This window comes from Elephas maximus, chromosome 13 (assembly GCF_024166365.1).
Source record: "Elephas maximus indicus isolate mEleMax1 chromosome 13, mEleMax1 primary haplotype, whole genome shotgun sequence".
NCBI lineage: Eukaryota > Metazoa > Chordata > Mammalia > Proboscidea > Elephantidae > Elephas > Elephas maximus.
This window is the reverse complement of record NC_064831.1, coordinates 74,664,848-74,680,615: the sequence shown is the minus strand read 5'-3', so window position 1 is coordinate 74,680,615 and position 15,768 is coordinate 74,664,848. Positions and strand designations below refer to the sequence as shown.

Below are 15,768 nucleotides of genomic sequence, written 5' to 3'. Positions count from 1 at the left end.
ACAGAGGACCCCCAAGGGAGCAGGAGAGCAGCGGGATGCAGACCTCAAATTCTTGTAAAAAAGAGCAGACTTAATGGTCTGAGACTAGAAGGACCCCAGAGGTCACGGTCCCTAGACCTTCTGTTAGCCCAAGACAGAACCATTCCCAAAGCCAACTCTTCAGACAGGGATTGGACTGGACTAGAAGATAGAAAATGATACTGGTGAAGAGTGAGCTTCTTGGATCAAATAGACACATGAGACTAAGTGGGCAGCTCCTGTCTGGGAGACGAGAGGGCAGAGGGGGTCAGAAGCTGACCGAATGGACATGAAAATAGAGAGTGGAGGGAAGGAGTGTGCTGTTTCATTAGGGGGAGAGCAACTAGGAGTATATAGCAAGGTGTATATAAATTTTTGTATGAGAGACTGACTTGATTTGTAAACTTTCACTTAAAGCACAATAAAAAAAAAAAAAATTTTTTTTCCCTAGTGGACTGTAGTCTATGTTGTATATTTCAAGTTCTCATGAGAGAACCCACCAGGATGGCTACTATCAGAAAAATGGAAAATAAATGTTAGTGAGAATGTGGAGAAATTGGAATCCTCATCTATTGCTGGTGGAAATGCAAAATGGTACAGCTGCTGTGGAAAGCAGTTTGGTGGTTCCTCAAAAAGTTAAACATACAATTATTATAGGACTCAGCAATTCCACTCCTAGGTATATACTCCAAAAACTTGAAAATAGGGACTCAAACAAATACTTGTACACCAATGTTCACAACAACCAAAGGTGGAAACAATCCAAGTGTCCAGCAACAGATGACTGGATAAACAAAATGTGGTACAGGGAGTGTATCTGCTTAGATGTGCACAGGGTGAGTTACTGTGGAGAATCTCACTACACACTGCGTTTAAGAAAACTGTATCACTCTTAAGTTTATAGATTTAAAAAAAATGAATATATAATACAACTTGCTTTTAACATGTACATGTCTCTCTACTCATAACATTCATAAAACTTAAGTGAAATACATCATTTCAAGAGTGCAACTAACCAGTATTGGGGTATATCACTAGAAACAAGATATTTTGCTGAAGATATACTGTTGAGCTAGTCAAGGCTAACCAGATTAAGACAATGATTTCTATGTTTCGAAATTCCCACATATAGAATTAAATAACCTGTAACTGAACATCCAGCTTTCTGCCAGGTGTTTTTTAATATATTATTTCTAAGCCTCCCAACAACCTACAAATAGTTATTACTGTCCTCATTTTATAGGTAAGGAAACTGGGGCTCAGGCCGGGTGACTGGCTCAAGGCCACACAGCTGGTAACAGGGACATCTGGGCACTGAGTCCTAACTTGGTACTCTTGCCACTACAGCAGGTCCTTATCTTCCTAGGAGCCTGGGCAGAGACGCTGGTGTTAGCAGGAGGCACGGAGGTCCACCCAGTCCCACACATGCAGAGAGGCATCATCTGCTGCTGATAACAAAGTCCTTGGTTTGCAGGGGTGCCAGATGTGGGTGGTGACCAGTGGAGCAGCGTCCAGCTCATTAGCATCTAGGAAGATGTGACCTCTGTGAGTGAAGAGAGGTTCTACTTGGCTCTCTATTCCACCCCAAGATGTGACATCATAGACCTGGACTGTTCCATCAAAACCTGAAGAACACAGAAGAGACAGGATTGAGATGGAATCCCTCAAAAAACTTTCTCTGTGGTAACAAAACAGGCTATAGGATGAGGAATGAAATAGATACCTCAAAAGCTAACCAAAGGGTATGAGATATCTTTCCTCAATGTTGACAACGAATGATCCCCCTAGGCACAGTGACGTGGGATAACAGTGAACACCTGCTGTACCTCTACTGCATGCCAGGCCTGAGGCTAATCCTGGACACCCATGATTTCCTTTAATCTTCACAATTGTATGAAGTAAACAAAAAACCCATTGCCATTGAGTTGAATTTCAACTCACACCCACCATATAGGACAGAGTAGAACTACCCCACAGGGTTTCCAGGGTGACAGACAACTCCATCTTTCTCTGCAGAGGAGCTGGTGGGTTCAAACTCCTGATCTTTTGGTTAGCAGCCAGGTGCTTAACCACTGTACCACCAGGGCTCCTCTTTGTATGAAATACCAAAAAAAAAAAAAAAAAAAAAACCAAACCCAGTGTCGTCGAGTTGACTCCAACTCATAGTGACCCTATAAGGACAGGGTAGAACTGCCCCACAGAGTTTCCAAGGAGCGCCTGGCGGATTCGAACTGCCAACCCTTTCGTTAGCAGCCATAGCACTTAACCACTACACCACCAGGGTTTGTGGAAACTGAGGCTTAAGAGACATTCTCAGGCCTTCTCCACTTGCCCCAAATTCCAATCTCCCACCTCCCTGGTCCCTCCCAGTAGCTGGCCTTGTCTCCTGCCTGAGGGGGAAACAGAAGCCTTTAGAGAGCAGCACCCTTATGTTCATCCACCAACCTGTCTTGCTGTCTTTCTGTTACAAAGAGCCAACCCCTCCGCCCGAGTTCTGGTTCTTCTCTTCTGCCCTTTCCAGATCCTTCACTACCAATTATCCTTTCTTGCTCTCAACTACTCCTTCAACTCTTCTTAGTAGAATCTTTCCACTAGCTTTTAGATACCCTCATTAAATACTCTCAGTCAACCAGATACCACCAGATCAACCCAGGAGCTAGCCTGCTACAATTTAAACAAAGCAGGCTAAGAAGCACCGTTGAGGTCCTGCCCCCTTTTGCTGGTACAGTCCTATCCATGAGCCTCTTGAGCAACCTCTCGACAAAATTCCTGCTGGGGTAGGAAAGGCCTGCTGCAAATACGTGTAATAGGCGAGGGAAGGGCTTGCCACTGGAGAACCTGGGAGTTAATTTGGAGCTTCTCCGTGGCTAACTTTAACCTCTGGGGCCAGATGTGCATCTAGGAAGATTTGAGCTCTGGGAGTGAAGAGAGGTTCCACTTGGCTCCCCACTCCACCCCAAGATGTGACATAATAGAACTGGATTGTTCCATCAAAACCTGAGGATTCCCTGAAAATCCTGTAGTCCCTAGAAGAGAGAGGTCAAATAAGAGGCAAAAACTCTGCTCAGCAGTACCTGAAATGGCTAAGCAGTTGTCCAGGACCGGGGCCCAAGTCACTTGCAGCAGCTCTGGGTCAGGGCTAGGCCTGGACACTGGGCACTGGACTGAGCTCACAGGGTGGCAGAGATCCCGGGGGTCAAGAAGACAGAGCTGCCCATTTGAGCCAAGGCTGGCAATGCTGGGCCCAGGGTCCTGGTCCCTACTCCTGACTTCTGCACACCACCTCCCTCCACCAGACCCAGGGCCAGGGCTCTCAGATGGTGCCCACTTCTGGCGGATGTCAACAAGCCCCAGCCGGCCTGAGGTACAGCAGAAGGCAAAGGTGTCTGCACCCAGGACCTGCAGGCTACTCAGTGCCTCCCTGTCACCAACACCTGTAAGACAGAAGGCAAAGGGGAAAAGATACTGGAGATAGATGGGACTGGAAATTTGCCAGGACTGACCAGTCATAAGTCCTTTTCTCTGTGAACCTTTCCACACAGTCCCACCCCGAATGAAATGTTTCTCCCCTCTCATCTCAACATGTTTTACTCAGTTCAGTAGATGCCGGTCCCTGGGATGACCACCCTCCACCCCAGAATGGGAGCCCTTGAGGCTGGGGCTTGCCTCTTATTCATCTTGTTCCCCAGCATCTGGCACAGAGGACTGAACTAGGTGTCAAACATGGCTGAGTTGGGCTGGGAGGCAGATGCTGCTGGAAGGAGCCAGCAAGGTGTGTATGGCTGCCGTACCTGAAGCGTACATGATCTTCTGGGACTCTAGGTCTGTAATCTTCAGACTGCTGAGCCTTGCCCCGTGGAGCACTCCCGGGGCCACTGAGGAGAAGACAGCCATCCTTGGCCAGAGGCTCTCCTCCTCCTCATGCATAGCAATTGTGCTGACAGCTTTAATGACATCTGGGGGGAAAGGGGAAGAAGCTGAACTCCAGAATGTTAACAAAGGTTTGAAAGATTAGATTACATGGTGAAGGCCGGCCAGCCATCTTCAGCCTTCCATTTAGAAAGTCAAAAGGAAGCTGAAACGTGGCAAGAGAGGATGTTGAGACATAAACACTCTGGGTTATGTTTACATTTTTGAAACCGTTAGAAACACTATAATTTCTTTATAATTTGTCTTATTAACTGTTTTGCAAATGGGAGATAATGAATCATAGCAGTCATCTCAAAACCCCAAAAGCAGCTCTGGCTTTTTATAGTTTTGTGGAGAACAAATAAAGGAAAGGAAAAGAACACACTGGTGATGTCATTTACACCTTAAATAAAAAATAACAGGCACGGAGTTTAAGAAGGAGCAGTGGTTATACTTGGCTGCTAACCAAAAGGTTGGCAGTTAGAACCTACCAGTGGGTCCATGGGAGAAAGATGCAGCAGTCTGCTTCCACACAGCCTTGGAAACTCTATGGGGTAGTTATTATTTCCTCAGAAATACATGTCATGACCCCAAGCCATTTGCTGAAGGCTAGCAGGTAAAGGTTATAGTCCAAATGTCAATGTCTTAAAATGTAAACCAGACAACAAGAAAGTCCGTATCTTTTTTACACCGAATGGAAGAAAAATATACCTGGTCTCCAGGAGAATCAAGTTTTTGTTTGTCTCAGCCTGCTGCTTCATCAGCAGGCAGGTTTTCATCTCTGTGCTCTACAGTTTGAGGCTTCTCTTAATAGAAGCCATTCATAACATAGTTCAGAATGAGCAATTTGCCGTACAAACTACTTTCAGAGAGACTTAAATGTTCCAGTTCATATTTCCTTTGCTCCAAGAGGACACCTATTATTTGGTTTCCAAACCCTCTGAAGAAAACGGAATCTTTATATTTTTTAAATTTTAAGAGATAGACAAAATCTCTTAATGATGGGCATGTCTAGGATGGGCCAGAATGCAAAGGACCACTAAGCACTGGTCCCAAAGCCTACAGGCTAGGAAACCAGATGCGCTTCATCCTGACTTGCTGAACTTAATGTGCTCCTACCATGAGGAGCTGCCGAGGATTGGAGCAGGCACAACAGCAGACTCTCAGGACCAGAGCGAATGAGGCTGGGATTCACCCTAGCCCTGGAGTGCTTGCCTGAATCTCCTGGGCCACACTCAAGTGGCTCCCTTTTCCCTTTCCAAAATAGATCCCCTCGGACCTGCTGCTCTGAGCCAAAGGCTGGTTCTCCGTATGAGATTTGTCCCTAGTGGAGGAAGGGGGAGTCAAGCAAAAGCCTTCAAAGGCCTAATTCTAAGATTCAGTGGAAAACAAAGGCTTTAGAGGCCCTTTTACTGCAGAGTTACTCTACAATAAGAAAGAAACCCAGGTTTTCTTCTCCTTTTCTCCAAACTCAGCAGCAAGATGCCCTTTCCTAGGAAACCCACACCAGACTTACCAAACCGGCCTCAAACCAAAAAGAGAAACTATTACAAAATCAAAGCAAAAGACATAGGGAAGCACCCCCAAGAACCTGGCTATAAGGAAAAAATGTTGTCTCCGAAAGTTAAACCAACACCACATGGGTCACAACAGAGGCAGGTAAGGTACATTAAAGAGCCAGCATGGCTTCCAGACCTGCAATCCTGAGCAAATGTATTAACATGTCTAGAGAAAAGTGGTGTCTGTGACAGGAGGGCTGTTCAGTCATAGAGGCAAAGAAAACACTGGGGCCTGTCCAGGCGAGAGGAAGCCACACCAACAGACTGAATATTTAAGCTCAAACAGGAAACAGCAGACAATACTCAACTGAGACCTTTAGAAACTATATGTGACAGCATAGAACAAGCGAAAAGAAGGGAAACAACAAAGGAAAGCCCACAGGGTCTGTGACCTCAAAAAGCAAACGAGCGTAAGAATTGCCTTTCTGCAGCATTGAAGGCTTGGGGAGATGCCAGTGGCTGCTGGCCAATCTGTGGGAAGCTTCCAAGTGAGGTGGCATGGGGACCAGGGACAGAGGGTCATACAACCAAATATGCAAGTCTAAGAGCAGTTGCCTGTGCCTCAGAGGCCACTTCCATGCTGGCCAACAATGTTCTACCTGGAGGAGAAGGCGGCGCTGGATCAGGCCAGCAGTTGCATGCTCTGGTGCCTGCCTGACAAGAGGACCACAAACCTACTGCTGGTTCCATGAGGGGACTTCCCCTCTACTCCCAGAGGGAACAGGATTAATACTTCCTGCTCCTCTCTCCACTCCCTTGTTGGGGAATAGAGTGACTTCTCTGTGTGGAACACTGCCTAGCCCTGCCTCTTCCTCACTCACTTTGTTTCTCTGGGACTAGCATGCCGGCAAAGAGAGATGACCTTCTCTCTGTCTCCTCTTCCATGAGGTGAGCCCACCTGAGCAGCCCTCACCCTGCCTTTGCCTCTGCCCCCTGCCTGGGGGAGAGGACTGTAGTTCTCTACATGCTCTTACTTTGACAGGGTCCATAAGCTGAATTCCTGGAGTAAGTTATAGGAAGCTCCATTTTGGTCTTCTGTACCATGTGGGGGTTGCTAATTAGACACTGCATTTTAATTCCCACCTGGCTTGAGTGTACGTCTTCACTGGTTCAGACTAGAAGTGTGGGGATGTGTGAATAATCAGGCTTTCCTGAAACCCCAACCCCCACCAAATCAAATTCACTCACCACTGTCCTCTGCAATCTGCCACACCTGCAGGGAACAACCTGGAAGGCCACTGGTCAGCAGCAGCCTATTCAGGATGGATAGGGAATTTTAGCCCAGACCATAGGGAGCACACCACCCACCCAGCCTTCCCCTCTCCAGCCCACTCAGTTTGAGTTCCTACACTTCCCCACATCAGGAAATCTTACTGCTAAAAGGGATCATCCACCCTCATTTAACAGACAAGGAGCAGACTCACTTTGCTTCAGGGTCAGACCCACAGCTCATGCAGAGTCAATTGCAGAGCTGGGGCCGAGCCCAGGCAATACATGTCATGAGGCTCACCTAGAGAAGACTCTCAGTGTGGAGTCTGAACTCACAACCCTGACCCAGAGACTCTCAGTCTCTCCCACTTGAGTTATTGCCAACTATCTACCACGACCTCTGAGAAATTAAGCACATCCTTCTGGCCTCTATCTATTCCCTGGAGCAACTCCAGTCAAAAGGGCTGTGATGGACAGCAATGATTTCTTTGTATCCCGAAAATCTGTGTGTGTTCATGTGGGCACTCACATGTGCCTGTGTGTATTGGTGATAAAGAGGCAGGAGACCCCTGAACATTTCCAGCCACCCCTTGCTGAACGGAAGGTCTGGGATACAGAGCTGAACCATACCTGGTCTCTGGCACATGCTTTAGATCAAAGACAGGTTTGTCTGAAAATCCTCCATGGCACACCTTGAAATCTCTTTCTGGGAACAAGCCCTAAAATACAAAGGTTTGGCCAATCAGATAGAGCCTGCTCTTCAAAGGAATGTTTCAGAGAAGCTCTAGGTAAGGAGCCAGATCCCAGCCTGGAAGGAGGCCATGGAAGCTACTCAGCTAGGAACAGATGCTTCTCACTGCAGGGCCTCAGGGTGTGGCTACTTGTAAATGATGGTCTCATTTGGAGCGCACATATCCAAAACCCTTCTCACAACATTTCACTAGCCTCTTTCACTATGGCATAAACCTTACACTCCAGGTCTTCTTAGAGGAGTTACAGAGGCTTAACAGCTTCATCAGAGAAAGCCGGGAAAGATTAGCCAACTAATACATCTTGAAAACAGGATCATGTTCCCTGTACCACTCCTGCATTTTCACCTTAACCCTTTCAGAGACTACTTCCCCACAGCTTATAACCTTGCTCAAGTCTCTTTATCTTTAGGAAACCCTCCCTCAAATCTATGTTTCCTACCTAGTTACTGCTATAGCTTCTTCCCGTCCTACATTTTATGACTCGATTTCCTCCTCCTTTTCAGTCTTTTGCCCTGACCATGATAGGAAAAGTGTTCTGGCAAAGATCAACAGGGGGTTCCAAGCCAAATGGATGAACTGTTGAATCCTTATCTAAATGATTTTATAGTAGCATTAGACAGCTACCTACTCTTTTCTTCTTGACATGTTCTCTGGGCTTCTGAAACACTGACCTTTCTGAGACTCTTTCTACTTCAGATACTGGTCCTTTTTGGTATTCCTTTTGAGTTCATCTTCCTCTACCATCCCTTAAATGTGTACCCTGAGGTTCTGTCTTTAACCTTGTTCTCTTCTTAATCCTTATATACTACACATTCATCCTAGCTGATCTTAACCATTCTAAGGGCTTCAACTACCTTCTATTACCTAATGGCTCCCTAAATCTATGTTCCATAGATTATAACCTCTTCCTCCAGTAATCCTCTGTAAACCATTCTCGAACATTTATCTCTGTGTATTTGTCTCCCTCAGGCTGTAAGGGCCAGACTTTTTGTTTGTCTCTCTCTCCCTAATAATAAGGAAAATACCTGGTAGATAATAGGAGCTCCATAAATGTTTAATAAATCGGAACATATACCTAGCATTTATGTTCAAGTTACCTGGTTCTCCTTCACAGAAAGTCTAAGAGGTAATATCAGATGAAGAATTTCATTTTTTTTCAGACTTTCACAGCCAGCAACAAAGACTCCTGGAGATAAAAGAAGAAGTAGCTGTGACAAACTGCTAGAAAGATTCTGGAACATGGCTGGGTCTAGAAACTCCCACCAAATCCCCCAAAGCAAGGATAAATTTCTCCTTATCAGAATACAGCCTTGGATTAAAGAATGGAAGAGATCCTAACAATAGGCATATAAAGGCTGATGAGGCATTAAACTGCCACAAGTGACCAAGAGGCCCTCAGGATGCCAGAAGGGTGGGCTGGGTTCTTCTGGGCTGAGCCTCCAACTCCCAGCCTGAGAAGTGGGACTCCATCTCCTTCAGGGCCAGGCAAGGCACATCACCTTTGTCATCAATCCATTCAAGGACTCGAGTGGCTCCTGAGAGGTCGAATGCATGGAAATCCTGGTACCTGAATGATAAGGACAAAGTCACATGGTGTATGTCACTTTATAGTCAAAGAACTCTGAGATGCCGCCATGGTTTCATAGTTAAAAGGCACAGGCTCTGGAGTCTGGCAGACCTGGAACCAACGAATCTGGTTTTGTATTGACCCCTGTGTGACTGGGACCAGGCCAGCCACTTAATTTCCCTAAGGCTCAGTCCTCATCTGTAAAATGGTACTCTTTTTAAAAACAGTACCCAGACTTCCCAGGGCTGATTTGAGAAATCAATGAGATAACCTGTGTTCAGGGCTTAACTAGAGCCCGGCACAAAATAATTGGTCACTTGTTATTTTTATCCTTCACAAGCGCTGCTCTTACTAGTTCGCCACACAACTTGAGCACACACCAAGATGCCATTTTCCAGATGCCGGAGACGCGGCCTAGGCGGACTCCTCCGCATCGGCCTAGCCTCGCGGCTACCGCTGACTCGACCCACACTAGCTTTCTCTCTATGCCTCCGCCCGGCACCCATTCACCCGCCAGACCAGCTCCGGGCCCGGACCCCGCCTCCCAGCTCTACATGATTTACAAGCGCAAGGACTCCACGAGCCAGTCCTCGCTGGCCTCCATAGCAACCGTCGCTTCCGGCGTCCCGCTTCCGCTTCTGAACCTTCGGAGAGACGCGGAGCTCTCGCGAGGAGTGGGCGGGGCCTGCTCGAAGCCGGCGGGCGTGCCCTCCAGGAAGGGGGCGGGGCGTTCAGTTGCGAGAACAACGGGGCGGAGTCCACGCCTTTGCCAGGCGAGGTCTGCGGCTCCCGAGCAAATGCTCCGGAAAAATGACGTAGAATCAGGGATTCCCGGGATGTCAACTCCGGGCGGGGCCCAGTACCATCTACCCGGCAGTTTTAAGACCAGGTATCTTCAGCCCACAGACGGGGAATCCCAAGGCTAAGGTTGCCTGATAAAGTAATTAAATTCGGATTTCGAAAAACGAATAATTTTTTGGTATAAGACGTCGCAAATATTTGCTAAATCTGGCAACCCTGACCAAGGCCAGAGAGAGTAAGTTAGCGGAAAGCGGGTCTGGATCCTAACTCGGTTCTCTCCCCTGTATGCGCTGGGCACTCCCGGTAAAGTTTGGCGTGAGGATGAAATAGAAGAGGTATGTGAAGCCCATTGTGTACTGTAGGGAGCCCCCTTTTGCGGCGAGGAAGCAGGTCAGAGGCTTGCCTGCGCCAGTAGATGGCAGAGCAGAGTAGAACCCGGCTCGTGGCACAAGACCTGGCATACAACAGGCGCTGAGTACCTGCTCCCTGAATGAGTGAATGAGTAAGAGTTCAGAGTCAGTGCTGGCTAGTGCCATGGAGTGTCCTGGGTCTTTTGGAGCCAGCCCATCTCACTGAACACTCAGCCCCTCCAGTCCCCTTTCCCTCCCATCTCTCAAACTGAACTGAAAAGAGAGGACCAGACTTTCTACATAAAGAGCAGTTTTATTCACAACTTCAACAGGGAAGCAAGAAGTACAGCAGGAACATCAATTCCACAGCACTGGACATATTCCTGGTGACTCCAACTAGAAATCACAGTAATGGAGTTACAGAGATCTGATCCCAGGATCTACATCCAGATGGGGCCACTACCAGCGTCCCATTAAGCACCTTCCCTGGGTGGGCACAATCTAAGCCGCCGCGTCGTGTCTGCCCCATTATTTGCATCACTTCTGCAGTATGTGTGCCAGCAGCCTCCTGTACTGAAGGGGAACACACAGAGGAATTGACCTGGGGATGGGGGCAAATGATAGGGGCATCCTGCCATTCCTAACAGCTAAGCAGTTGCACAGGTGGGCAGGGGCAGGCTCTCAGCTGAAGCAGATCCCCCACCACCTTTCTCCCCACAAGGCCTGGGAAGGGTCAGGGGCAGTGGTTTTCTCAGAATAACAGCCCCAACCTCACAGGATGGTCATGACAATCAAAGAGTATCATGGAAGTCTGATAGTGCCTGGCACTGGCCCAGTGTCCAGGCCCTCATTCCCCACCCCCAGCTCTGCTCCTGACCTCACTTCTGAAGCCCCACACCTCAGGGTTAGGTACTGCTTCCTCTGAGAATCTCAAGTAGGTCTGCATGCTTCAGGCCTTCAAGGCCAATAGCCCTAGAGATGCCATCATCTCCCTTCAGGCTCAGCCAACCCAAGCTCCTGACCCTTACATCTGAGGTCCCTGGGCACAAGCGATTCTGTGCGTCAAGAGGGTCAGGGATGTTGGATGGGGCTGAACTTGGTCTTCTCTAGGGAATATCCCCACCCCGTTCTTTCAAAATATATATATGCTAGGCATAGTGGGGGATACGAAGATGAGTCAACAACAGGTGCTGCCAGGCAGCACACAGACTGGTAGGAGTGAACTTAGCTCTCTTTTACTGAGTGCTTTCCATGCACCAAGCACCATGCTGAGCATGTGACATAAATGCTCTCATTTAATGGGAGGTGGGCACTATTATTATCCCTGTTTTATGGATGAGGAAGATGAGGTTTAGAGAGATCAAATGACGTTCCTAAGGTCACACAACTAGTAAGTGGCAGAAGTAGGCTATGAGCCCAGCAAGCTGCCGCCAGAGTCCACATTCATTACCACACTCCTTCTGCACACAGCAAGTACGAGGGAGGACAGCAGGCGATGGTGACAGCATCGGGAGCAGGGAACAGAGGGGCTGCTGCTCTGCCATGCTAGTTCACAACCAAGGCTGATTTTGCCCCCTCCCCTCCTGGGGGAGATATTTGGCAACGTCTGGACACATTTTTGGTTGTCTCAAATGAGGGGAGAGGAGGGTGCTACTGCATCTCATGGCTAGAGACCAGGGATGCTGCTAAACAGCCTACAATGCACAGGTCAGCTCCCCACAACAAAGAATTACCCAGCCCAGAATGTCAAAGAGTGCCGAGGTTGAGGACCCTGCCATAGGTCACTGAGGCAGCACAGCTGAGCAGGAAGAGCAAGGCCAAGGGGAGCAGTCTGGCCTCTGTCTTGGCCATGAACCACTAACTGACTTCACCTTAGGGTCCCAGCTCTGGCCACAAGCACAAAGAAGACCCAGCAAAGGTGGACTTGGCTAATGCAGGGACTGGGGGGATAACTGGAGTAGGGCAAGACTGGAGGAGGAAGGTCCTGCTGCAAGAGGCTGGATAATCCTAGGTTGTGACTTCAGACTGGGGATTGGGTCAGAGTTTCTCCATGGGTCAGAGTTGCTCCATGGAGTTTGCTGGGAAGGTCAGCTTCCTTTCTTTGGAGCCCTGGGTCACAAGGAGAGCCTGGAACCCTAGCTTTCTGGAGTCCACACCCATATGCCCAGGGCAGTCCCATTCTAAACCCAATGCTCTGTGGTCATTCACCCTATGCTGGATCCATGGCCAGCCCTGGCTGAGGCTCTCCTGGGCCCAGGGTTGGGGATGTGGTGGGGGCCTGGCTCACCTGGGTACGGGGTCCTGGGTCACCAAGGCTCATGTCTAGGGCTTTCTTTAACAGGACGATCCTGAGCAGATCATGACTCAGCTGCAGTCTCTGGTCCCTCAGGGAGATGTGGGGTGCAGCTCTCAAAGAGGATGGGCTGGGGGCCTCGGGGCTCTTCTTGCCCATGAAGTGACCTGGAAGGGAGGTGCCAAAACACAAGGAAGTTAGGAAGAAGGACCCCACCCCAGTGTGAAAGCTCCCTATCTCTCCCATGTTTCAGCTGTCATGTCAGGGAGCCACAAAGACCCCTCAGTGGTGGTAAAGCCTGCACACCTCAGCTTTTCTTGAAAAGGTGGATGGGTGGAGAGGATGGCATAGCTGGTAGGAGGGTGGCCCTGGGCACTCGGATGGAACCCTTTCAGTTGGGCCGCCTGCACAATGGAGAATGAATGGAGAACGAAGAGGTGCCTGAAAAGTGGATGGATGTGCAGAGGGAAGACACAGCAGAGGTTCAAAGAAGATTCAACACTCAGCTTTGCCTAAGGTAAGGAAAGGGCACCAGCTGGAAGTAAGATCTAGGATCTAGAGCCAGCTCTGCCTTAAACTTAGCCAAGTCACTGAGCGGTCAGGTTCTCAGGGCCCCATCTACTGAATTAGACAAACCCCAGGATCCCCCTTGCACGGACAACCATGGTGGAGGAGCGGCCAGAGGGATGGTAAGGAAAATGGGGTCAGAGCAGGGTGAGGCGGGACGCTCGCCCAGGTCTCCAAGGACTTACCGGTCGCCCAGAGGTTGCCCCGCGGGTGCACTCGGATCTTGCTGGCGCGGCTGCGGGGCTCCGGGAGGTCCCAGCTGAGCCGGGCGGCGCCGGCGGCGAGCAGAGCGAAGAGCAGGAGGCCACCCAGCAGCCGAGCGCCCCCCGCCCGCCGGGCCATGGCTATCCCCGGGCGGCTCAGCGCGCTTCCCAGCTGCTCGAGTGGCCGGCGCGCGCCTTCCCTCCTTTTAAAGCCGCGCCTTGGGGGCGGAGCCTGCCCCGCGCGGAGCCGGAGCTGCGGCACCGGGACCCTCCCAGCCCCGCAAGCCCTTCGGCCGGCTTTTCTCTTTCAGAGGCTCGCCACCCTTGGAGGGTCCGTCGGGGAGGCTGCGGCCCTCCACAGACCCGCACATCCGTACGCCGGCCGCACACGTGGGCACCACCAACTTTAGGTAAGCGCCGGGCAAAGCGGCCCCTAACCCTCCCGGCCACTCCCACCAGGCTTCGCCCCCCCAGTACTGAAGTTGCTCCACCTCTTTAAGCCCCTCTTTTTTTTTCAGAGGGTAAAAATGGGGGTCAGGCGCCTTCCTCTCGCATAACCCTGTCGCTTTGACAGTGCCCAGCAAAGTGCCAGGCTTCAGCGGCGCTCCATGAAATTCCCCTCAGCCCCTCAGGGGAATGTGACCGCGATCACCCCGTCCTCTACCCGCTCACTGGCAGCACTCACCAGGTCACCTGGAAATCGCCCACAGCAGGTGCTGGGGGGGACTACAGAATGATGGATGGTGGAATAAGTAGCGGCTCCTGGGAGCCGGGGAATATCCATCTCCTGGTAGGGAGAGCCTGGCCTGTCGGCTGGGCAGCAGGCAGATCTCTTCTGGGTCAGGGGGATGGGGGGAGCACGGGAACCCATACACAAGCTGTGTGACCTTATCAGAACTCAGCTGTAACAGGAAATAACTACGTTGCCCTATTTTAAAATTGTTGTGTGCCAATTCTGACTCATAGCGACCCTATAGGACAGAGTATAACTGCCCCATAGCATTTCCAAGGAGGGCTGGTGGATTTGAACTGCGGACCTTTGGGTTAGCAGCCAGAGCTCTTAACCACTTTGTCACCAGGACTCCATAACTACATTTTTTAAGCACTATTATTCTGTGGCCAGAAGCAGCAGTCCCAAGGACCTGCTCTCACACTCAGCTCTCTCCTCCTCCAAGGACTGTTGGGACTTGTCTTGGGAAGCAACAACTTTTGAATCAATGGCTTCACTTAATGAGCAGGGGAAGATGCTGTGCTTCAGAATAATATATTTGTTTTCCTAAGCGTTTATTAACAACCAATGTCCAGAGCACTATGCTAGGCACAGGAGGCGGAGAGACAAAGATGACCCTCCACTTCCAAGAGAGTTTAACTACCTCACTGGAGAGAGAGACTTGGTACACAATGGAGCAAATGATGGAGGAGTTGGCTGCAGACCAACCAGGGCTTTGAGCTCCTGACTGGGACACTCCACAGTGTGGTTGTGGTGGAACCTACTGCCCAGTCTGGCTCAACAGTGGCACTTGCTATCATTACTCTTCCACGTTTCTAGCTCAGCAAGACCTGCTGGCTCTATGGATCAGCATCTTGAAAGGTAAAATTTACATGAGAAGCTGGCTGTCATGCTGAGCTTCCAGGAGCATGACACACAGGACAGGGACACTCCATTTCTGGCTCTGGCTTTTTCTGAAATTTCTTGCTTCTCATTCCCTGCCCTGGCATTTACACCTCTCTGCTTTCTTGTCACTGTTCAGCCACAGTGTTCAGATATAGCTCTTATCACCTTCCCATAATAATCATTCCCTTTGCGACCCCCTCCCTCTCCTCTGCATCTATCACACACCCATCCTATTTCCTCTGGTCCACGGACATACAAATTAGTGGGAAGATATAGGAGCTGGTATTTATTGAGTGCTGCCTCATCTAATGCTTGAAGAAGCTTGTAAGTAGGTTAAGCTCTCCTCATTTTATAGGTGAGGAAACAGTAATGAAAGACACATCAAACAGTAATGGAGCTGGACTCAGATTCCATGTCTGTCTGGACCACAGTGCCCAGAGGTCCCCCAAGGTCATGCAGGGCAGACACAGCTCTCTCTGAGCCACACCCACTCCTCTTTTACCATCCCAAGTTTAAACGTCAAGTTGGTTCAGATTTCTCAGGAGGCAGAGGGGATGGGTACAACATTTGGAGTTTCACCTCTCTTCTGCAGGTGAACAGTGGCACTTTGGGTTCTGTTCTGGCAGGTTTATTTATACTTAAGCCAGACTCCTCTGATACAGCCTGGGGTTCACAGCTCCAACCAGAGCTCTAAGAGACTGATCTCAGACGCCCTCGGGATTGTTTTATCTGTCAGCCTAGCACAGGCAAAAAGGGTGCTCTGAGGACTCCAGAGAAAGAGGCAGGTGAGTAGCTCCACAGTCAGCTATGAAACATGTTCACGGAGAAAGGAACCCTAGGTATGCCTCCCAGGAAAAAGGGAGGCATAGCAGACAGGGTGGCTTGCCCAAGACAGCAGTTCCAAGCAGGGTCTCCCAGGCAGTGC

General features: G+C 49.7%; 2 protein-coding genes across 3 annotated transcripts; both read right to left on the bottom strand.

Annotated features, from left to right (window-relative positions):
• Positions 1–432: 432 nt before the first annotated feature.
• WDR73 (WD repeat domain 73) lies at positions 433–9,652 on the bottom strand. Its single transcript, XM_049905631.1, has 8 exons — positions 9,578–9,652; positions 8,947–9,014; positions 8,545–8,633; positions 7,326–7,414; positions 6,675–6,739; positions 3,810–3,974; positions 3,093–3,452; positions 433–1,643 (listed from the first exon to the last, which is right to left on the bottom strand). The coding sequence occupies exons 1-8, from the start codon at positions 9,616–9,618 to the stop codon at positions 1,408–1,410; spliced, it is 1,113 nt and encodes a 370-aa protein (XP_049761588.1). The 5' UTR covers positions 9,619–9,652; the 3' UTR covers positions 433–1,407.
• Positions 9,653–10,478: 826 nt separating this feature from the next.
• Positions 10,479–13,761, bottom strand: NMB (neuromedin B). Of its 2 annotated transcripts, none has more exons than XM_049905639.1 (3): positions 13,211–13,761; positions 12,453–12,625; positions 10,479–10,733 (listed from the first exon to the last, which is right to left on the bottom strand). In XM_049905639.1, exons 1-3 carry the CDS (start codon positions 13,365–13,367, stop codon positions 10,569–10,571), a joined length of 495 nt encoding a protein of 164 aa, XP_049761596.1. In that variant the 5' UTR covers positions 13,368–13,761; the 3' UTR covers positions 10,479–10,568. The 2 variants fall into 2 exon arrangements, with proteins under 2 accessions (XP_049761596.1, XP_049761597.1); XM_049905640.1 differs by having other exon boundaries at positions 10,620–10,738.
• Between the last annotated feature and the right edge of the window lie 2,007 nt (positions 13,762–15,768).